Genomic DNA, 8922 nt, shown 5'->3' with positions numbered 1-8922 from the left:
TTGTTCGTGAAAAGGTGCAAGCTAATCTTCTACATCTTCTCCCCATTCGCTCAGATGAACAACTAGCAGACATATTTACCAAATTTCCTCACCGAGTTCGGTTCGGATCTATCGTTCCCAAGCTTGGACTGGCAACTATACACCATCCAGCTTGAGGGGAGGCTATTAAGTATTATAGATTCAATGGATCACTGTTTTTAAATACAGTAATCTTGTTAGGTTTAGTTTTCTGTTTTTCTGTTTTTTATTCCCTTCCTTCTAGAACTCTATAAATAGAGTTTTCCCCCTCACACAAAGGTTTGTAATTTTCACACTCATTCAAATGATAACATCTGTTTTTTCTTTTCTCTAAATCAAGTTAGGAATTCTTTCACTAACCTGTTAACCGTGCCTTTCTTCTTCTTCTCTTGGTCTTCTTTCTTGTCTCCGGTGAAGGCAACTCCTTGCTCCGACGAAGGGTCTCCATGGAAGCCCTAGAACCTTCCTTTTCTTCCACTTGAAGCTTTCTGCACTTTCACCCACTGGCCATCTGATCTCGAGGCAGCTTCCAGCCTCTAACGAAAGTATTTTCGCGTTTTGGGTTTATTGGATGCGTTTTGGGTTAAAGGCCATTGGGCCTATTATTTCTGGTGTGGCCCATTCTCTTTAGCTCGGACCATAGGTCGAGCTAAGTTGGTACAGACTAAACATGCAACCATTTTGGCACAAGGGGAAGGTCAAGTCGATGTGACACAAAACGAAGGTCAAGCCGATTTGACATAAATCGAAGGTCGAGTTTAGTTAGTCATTATTGAGATGAGTCAGTCTAGCTGAAGGTCAACACGAGTCAGCCAAGATCAAAGGTTGAGCTAAGGCGGCACAAGCCGAAGGTCGAACTGATTCGACTTAGACTGAAGGTCGAGTCGAATCAGCTCGAGTAGAAGGTCGAGCCAAGTTATTATGGATCGAAGGTCAAGTCCGAGTCGACTCGAACCGAAGGTTAAACTAAGATGTCTTGGAGAGCTGAGTCGTGTCGTGTAGATGGTCGAGCTGAGTTTTCCGTGTCGAAGTACGAGCCGTTAAAGTGCGAGTCGAGTAAGCTGTGTAAAATCCAAAATAAATACAATAAATTGTTTCCTTCATTTTTAAGTGATGTAAAATTCAATTAGTAATAATTTCTTGTGATATAATAGTATTTGTGTACTTGTGTTTTTATGATGTGATTATATTATTTTACTCATTCTTATAAATTACAAATGGAATGTAGGTATTTTTGTTTAGACTCTACAATACACCTCCAATATATTCTAGGATTTCTTTTAATGTGCAAATAATCCATTTTTGACTAATGTACACGTTGGTTTCTCCTTCTCATCTCCATGACGTAAAGTCTTTCCTTTTCCCCACATATATAGTTGTTTTTCTTCTTTCCACCATAGCACCTGACCTTCTTCGCTTCATATACCAAAAGAGACAAAACATAAGCTAGACATTGAAATGAAGCTAGGGGAGACTTTGAGGAACATAGGTTCCTCCCTTTTTGAGAACATCCGACACTTAGGCTCTGGAATTACAAGGATAAAAGCCTTGGATTCTTCCTTAACGAAAAACTTAAGCAAACATTAACGAAACAATGAGAAAAATAAGGAGAGAACGTGAGGTGATCTGAAATTCATGGTTGAACATACAAGGGGAGTAGTTTTGAACCATTTGATATTCTTTATTCCTAATCCTGTTAAACTAACTGGCAGGAGTGTACTAGAGATGCAGAATTCCATCTTTCTCTTGAACCATGTCACAGAAACTTTACTGAAGTTACTGAATTGGCCTAAAAGTTGTACCTGGTTTAAAATAAGTTAGTATCTTATTCATTTTGTACGACATGGTACAAGTCTGACCCATAATTCTTAACATATGACAACCTTTTTTTGTTGGGAAAAGCCATATTGTGTGCCCATGCTAGGAGCTGCAGAGGTTTTTATTTTTTTTTATTTTCTTTCTTGGACTTTGAGTGCAGAACCATATTTCACGTGTATCTTTAGTCACCATATTAAAAACTACAGATTTTTTCCTTTAAGAGTTCTTTAGTTTTTAATTGGAATCAACATCAGTTTTTAATTGAAACTTGAGAAAGACTTAACCTACTACTGATCGTAATTAGCATGGTAAATCAGAATAAGTTCATACAAGTGGTTCATGCATGGTATGGTATGCGTGATTAAGGTGGTTAACCGTGAGCTTAGCTGCAGACTTGGTATGCAATTCATAGTGTATCTCTTTAGTGATCTTATGCTAGGCTTTTCAGACCCAAATTTTGATATCTTAAAGTAAAACATTCCAGTATAGCTTGATCTGGACCGTGGGAAAATCCAAACTGCAGATTTAGTTTTCAAGTTTTGGTGCATTTTTTAGTTCTTATATCAAGCTTGACATTCCAGTAGCTTTAGTTCTTGCTGTTGTTTTTGCACACCTCTTAAGTTTAAATATAAATGTGTGAACCATCTCATGGTAAGACCTTGTCCTTTTGTTTTATGAGAAATGACGTGGCATCCTTTGTACCGAGAGTAGGCCAATTTTAAAGTCATTTTGTTGGTGGTTTCGGACTTGAAAAAGTAGTCTTTTTAATTTGGACAGTAGGTAAGGATTTAATTAGATAGTCGTGTGAAGGATTAAGTTTAATGGTTCATCATGATAGTTGGTTAATAAGGACATTATTTTCTAGACTTTTAGTGTATAACCAGGTTTATACTTTATCTCGGTAAATTGATATAAATTATGGTTCTTTTGCCTGCGTAAGGCGATGAAGATTCAAGTGTTGCTCATTTCTTTAGGGATGAAAAGGAAAATATGTCTTGTTCGTAGATTTTTAACTCGTGTTGATTATAGTTCTTGGTGAGTGGATGTACTCCACCAATATTTTTACTCGTAAGTCCTTGTTGAGTAGAAGAGATAGGTCTGAAGGTGTGTGTGAAGGACGATTCGAATCCAGGGTCTAATAGTTGCATATGAATGACTAGTGATGTGATGTGTCCATTAACTGGGTGTGAAGGATAGAAACCGATAAGTCCGATAGCTACGTGTGAGGAACGGGAACTGAGTCCTATCCGAAGCTGCGTGTAGATGATGACTCGTGTCTCCTTAATTTGGTAGTCATGGTTTACATGATAGGATACGAGAGAACAACACATGATTAAATTCACTTGGGATTTGAGTGATTTACAGAATAGACTAACTAGTGTAGTTATAATCTCATGTTGGTTACAATAGAGGTAGTATGACCTCGATGATACCCTAATGAAATTCTTGATGTGTTGATGTGAATATTTAAGATGTGTGAGTGAGTATATTTATAACTTATGACTTGTTTGTATTTGATTAGTTCACTCCACTTGTTGTATTCATGCGATGATTGTATAACTCGTATTGTTATACGAAAGTAGATAAAGTTTTAGGTGAAGATGAAGCGGTTTAGTGCTAGGAATGCCTTGAAGGGAAAAACTCATTTGAGACTTTTTAATTTGTATTTTTAATTATGTTATATTGTGGTTTGAAATCTTAAGACAACTTCGAGTTTTAATTTTGTATTACAATATAAGTTCTTTCAACTTTGAAGTTACTATTTTATAATGTTATTAGATGTTGTATCTTTAATAGTAAATGAATACTTTGAAAATTTTTCCGGTGACACTTCAAGAAGGGGTGTTACAGGCCCATACTAAAGGTCGAATCGAGTGGGTTCAAATTAAAGATCGAATTTAGTTAGACTGAGTCAGTAGTCGAGTCAAGTTACCTTATGTTGAAATTTCAAGTTGAATAAGCTCAAGTTAAAAATTGAACGGAAGTATTAAAAATTGAAATCAATGCTTCTTAATTAAAAGTTGAAACGAATCCATTTAAATTTAAAATCCATCCTTGTTAGTATAAGTGGAATCTGTTAGAGTATATAAGGATTAAAAATCGATACAAATCATCTATAATTAAAAGTTCAACTAATTCAACAATTGAATTTGCCTTAAAATAAAAATAAATGACTTTATCTAAATAAGAAAATTAAAATATAAAATATTTCAATTAAAATAAATTATTTAAAAATAAAAATAATGAAATATTTAATTAGGAAATAAATATATTTCAATTATAAATAATTCAAATTTATATATTTTAAAATTTTAAAATTGTTGAAATGAAAATCTCTGTCAAAAAAGGTAGAGAGATTTCTTTTCCTTTACCGTGATCCAAGTTTAATATAGTTCAGACATGAGATATGCAGATGATCTTAAAAAGATCTCGCTTTTTTGATGAGATAATAATGGTACGAGAATTGTCTCTTTCTGATTCATCGCAAGAACGGCTCTGATAGCGCTTTGGTGCAGCGAGCAGCGTGGGAATATCACAGACAACCCACTCGTGCCTCTACCTCATCACACCGTTGATCACCATCACAAACACAACAACATACGTACCATACCAGGTGAAGTTGAGGTTGTTCTTCTTCTACCTTCTTCTCCCCACTTACCATTTCCTCTTTCCTCTAAACCCCATTTCTCTCTCTCACTAGATCCAACCGCAAGCACAGCACCGCACCGAACCCACGACAACACAATGATCCAACCCTAATTTCACCGTCTCTTACCTCCAAGGTCTTCTATCTTCTTCTCCCTTCTTCCATTTTCCCTCTCTTGTTCCTTCAATCTGTTTTATTTCTTCTTTTGATTACAGATATAAAAAAAATTATCCGTCTCTTTTTCGTAAGCTTGTACTTGCGTAATGGGCAACTCTTAAACGCAGCTTCCCTTCATTTCGTGTTTAATTCGAGTAGTTCACCATGGATTCTCCTTACAATTGTGGCCAACCCTCTATTGGATCTGGGATCCTTCGTGTTTGCGAGGAAGCTAGGGTTTGCGCCCAGTTTCGCCTCAAGATTGGGGGATTTTCTCCTCTGATTGTTAATTTCTACACCCGACTTCCCCTCTTACCTGGCTTTCTTGGATTTGTGTTGGACTCGAGGTTTTCGGTGGAAAAGTTTTCGCTTGCCCTTTCCTTTGTTGTTTCCCTTTCCCTGCAATTGACATTTGCAATAAAGGAAGAGTCTTTCCAGTTTGGTGAATGAAGCTGCGATGGAGGAAGTGACCTCCGATGCAATGAACCTTGATTTGAATCTGGGTCCAGGCCCCGAGCCTGAAACTGGGCCCATAAGCAATGACTTGTTGTGGCAATTTGTTTTGTTGGCCTTGCCTGAGTAGGTGGTTGCATCTGCATTCAGATGTAAAAGAGTGTGTCCGGTTTGTGAGGTACGGTTTGCAGAATTTAGGGCCACTCCCAGAGGATGTGATGGCTTTTGCTCAGAATAATGCTAATACTGCTGAAGCAGGGGATACCGAAGTAGGGTGCAATCCCATTTGCTTCGAAGGAGTGAAGGAAGTATTCTTATGGAGTTTTTACAGTATGAATTGAATATTATAATCATATAATAAAAATATTTTCATCGTTTCAAGAGTGTAGTATAACAATTAGAAACTCGTTGACAAATATACAGTGTAAAAGAAATGTAAAAGACAAAAGAATACATACATAACAAACAATTATTAAAGCTATTTTCTTTATTAATGATTATAAATTATAGATTATAGATTACAAATTACATTTGCAACGGCGTCGATTATTAAAGCCCGTGATTGTGAGTGGTCTTTTCCCGAACCCAGAAACCCTTCCTTTTTCTGCTTTTCACTGTTGAAGTGACGTTGTTGGTTCTGCTCAGCCATTCTCTCAGTCGTTCAATTATTGCAAGGTTCAAATTGTACTGATTATTGTTTCATTCACCAAACACGACAAATTTTTTTTAAGCAATGAGAACTGTTTTTAGTTGAAACCTGAAATTGAAGATTTAAGATTTTGTATCTATGAATTTGTAGGGAAGAATACTTTTTTTATCTCTAATATTTTTTGAAATTTTGTGTTTGTATGTCCATCTGGTTAGATCAGTGGTTCACTGAGAAATTGGTTGTTGCAGGTGAAGGTTCCCTTGGAATCCATGGCTGTTTCGTATGTTCACATGGTTCAACCTGGCAGGGGTTTCCACAAGGGTAACCTTTCATATGCCAATTTCAGTTACAAGGGGAGGAGGACCAACTGTTTAGTTTTTGCTTCTGTGCACACGTCAGACCCTAAGGTACTTCAGTGTCACCTGACTAACTAGTATGGTTTCAAGGATTTCGTTGCTTGAGGAAATGGTTACTTGTGAAAAGAAGGAAACTAGTTTGTGTTTTTTGCCAAGTTTTAAGTTGACTGTTTTTCAAGACCTGGTTTGCCAAGTTGATTGCATTGCACATTCTCCTTATATGGTTTTATCGGTGAAAACAGTGAAGTTCTGTACGTGGACTTACACCCACATGGAGATGTCTGTTATTGAGAGATTATTGTCATTGTATAATCAAGGCCCAAAGCATACTAATGAAAAGAAATTTCTGTGTTGTTGACTGTCTATTGCGGATGTTTGTTGTCTGGAATTTCCTATAATTCGTCATCTAATTCTAGTTTGGATAATCTCCTTTATAAAATACTTGTAAGAGAAGAAAATAAGGAGAAACGAACTAGCTTTCTCCCATATACTAAATTTCGCTATTGCACAAGTTAAAGCAGATTTTTGAGAAGATAAGGTGATAGAACTAATACAAATTAGTTCACATGCATAAGTTAACTTTAGCTTATCAGAGAAACATGTTTGTTTACATAGAGCCCAAGTAGTCAGTGGTGTAGCCAGGACCCGGAGTCTATGGAGACAAAATATAGAAACTGAAATCACTGGGTTTAAATATATAGGAATAGAGGAGATGCAATACAAAATTATAAAGTTTTACTTGTAGTTTTTCGTGTAAAAGAAATTACCCATGACGTTTTTTAAATTGAGGGGATGCAGTTCATTTTCGATATAATGTTGCAGTTCTCATTAAATTGTGGATGTAACTTTAGATTTAGATATCTGGGTTTAAATTGAGTGACAATATTGTTCCGTGCGATCAAGTCCCCTAATTATGGTGATTGTATTGCTAATATGTTGTTCTAACAAGGACATTCATCCTTTGTATTCTTTGTGGATTTTCTTAGCATTTCGTGTTTTCAATTTTTGTTCTTATTGTATTTTTCTTTTGATAGTATAATTTCATGTTTTTACATTGAAGCGCTAAACTTTTCAGGTTGATTCGTTACTGGACAGTGTAAAATGGGATGACAAAGGCTTAGCTGTGGCAATAGCTCAGAATGTTGACACAGGGGCCATATTAATGCAAGGTTTTGCAAACAGAGAAGCTGTTGCCACAACCCTATCTTCTCGAAGGGCCACTTTCTATAGCCGATCAAGATCGACATTGTGGACCAAAGGAGAGACCTCTAATAATTTTATCAATGTTCATGATGTATTTCTTGATTGTGATCGTGATTCTGTAAGCACTTCCCTTTTTCTCATTGAATTGTTTAGTTTTTCCTTTTTGATTTTAGTTTCATACTGTATGTTGTTTACTTTTCTCCCTGGTAATTACTTCTCAGATAATATACCTGGGGAAACCTGATGGGCCTACCTGTCACACAGGGGCAGAAACATGTTATTATACATCAGTCTTTGACTTGTTAAAACAGAAAGAGGTAACAAAAAGCAAATAAAAAGTATATGTAATTGCCATTTTTTGTTGGAGAGGAAGTGCAGCAACATTCAAATTGTTTTGGGTTATCTGTTACAGGATGAAGGAGATAATTTGGCATTAACCTCATTGTATGCATTAGAGTCAACAATCTCACAACGGAAAACAGAGTTAACTGGAGAAAATGAGAAGCCTTCATGGACAAAGCGACTATTGCTTAACGATAAGTTGCTGTGCTCTAAAATAAGGTTGGTATAACTTGGCATGTTATTATGTTGAGTTGGAATATAAAAGAGGAAAAATATATCCCTTTTGACGTTTTTGTCCCAAAAATATCACATTCTAAATGCTTTCCAGTCGTTAAGAAGCCTTGTAGCCGATCCATTGCTTTTGCATAAGATGTCTTTTACCTACAACACCACTTTGATTATATATAATTCACTTTTCTTGAAGGTACAGTATGGATTAAACGATTATCTTTTCATGATCTCTGATTGTAACTCTATCTTTCTACTCGCAGGGAAGAGGCAAATGAGTTGTGTCAAACACTAGAGAATAATGAGGACAAGTCACGTACTGCTTCAGAGATGGCTGATGTACTATATCATTCCATGGTTTTGCTGGCAAAGAAAGATGTCAAAATAGAAGATGTTTTGCAGGTTCTTCGGCTGAGATTTTCCCAATCTGGTATTGAAGAGAAGAGAGGCCGTTTATCCCAGAAACCATTGGATCATTAAATTTTCTGTCAAGTCTATATCTCAAACAATATATTTAGCTTTTGTTGACATACCTGGATTAACTGTATGTGTTATTATCCGTGTGACTATACTGAATTGAGGTAACTTATTTAAATAGCGTAGAGAATGTCAAGAACACTATGTAACTGCTATCCACCCATTTTTGCAGATATCAGTTTACACTGTTTTTGAGGTATAGATAATTATATTGCTTGGATGCTTATTTCTACCAAACTGCAAGTCTGTAATGCATTATCTTAAGTTAATTAGAATTGATTTTGAGCTGTTAAATGTAGTTGAGATATGTGGTTACTTTCAACCATAGCTATAATAAAATGTGTATATGGTGAGAGGATTTCATTTTAAAGATGAAAAGAAAAATTCCAAGTTGAATTGTTGAGCATTACAATAATTTGGAGCCACTCCTAGTGATATCAGCTCAAGCATAACAAGAACCATTCCTAACTATAGTGGCAAAAGCACAACAATTTAGAGGCTTTTGCTTTTTGTTCCTTCATGCTTTATCGATTATATACAATGTTGAGAATACCTCTTTGTGTCGGTAAAAGATA

At 35.9% G+C, this 8922-nt stretch overlaps 1 protein-coding gene across 4 annotated transcripts; it reads left to right on the top strand.

The window, feature by feature from the left end:
* Nucleotides 1-4276: 4276 nt before the first annotated feature.
* LOC148199987 (histidine biosynthesis bifunctional protein hisIE, chloroplastic-like) lies at nt 4277-8567 on the top strand. Of its 4 annotated transcripts, none has more exons than XM_088114274.1 (7): nt 4278-4450; nt 4538-4619; nt 5990-6148; nt 7173-7418; nt 7522-7617; nt 7713-7861; nt 8134-8567. In XM_088114274.1, exons 3-7 carry the CDS (start codon nt 6011-6013, stop codon nt 8348-8350), a joined length of 846 nt encoding a protein of 281 aa, XP_087970400.1. In that variant the 5' UTR covers nt 4278-4450; nt 4538-4619; nt 5990-6010; the 3' UTR covers nt 8351-8567. The 4 variants fall into 4 exon arrangements, with proteins under 4 accessions (XP_087970403.1, XP_087970401.1, XP_087970400.1 ...); XM_088114276.1 differs by lacking the exon at nt 4278-4450 and adding an exon at nt 4699-5767 and having other exon boundaries at nt 4470-4619; XM_088114277.1 differs by lacking the exon at nt 4538-4619 and having other exon boundaries at nt 4277-4450.
* Nucleotides 8568-8922: the final 355 nt, after the last annotated feature.

The sequence above is a fragment of the Vigna umbellata genome, chromosome 4, assembly GCF_029865625.1.
Source record: "Vigna umbellata cultivar VRB3 chromosome 4, Vumbellata_1.0, whole genome shotgun sequence".
Taxonomy (NCBI): Eukaryota; Viridiplantae; Streptophyta; class Magnoliopsida; order Fabales; family Fabaceae; genus Vigna; species Vigna umbellata.
The sequence above is the reverse complement of the archived record's forward strand: the minus strand, read 5'-3'. Positions and strand labels throughout refer to the sequence as shown.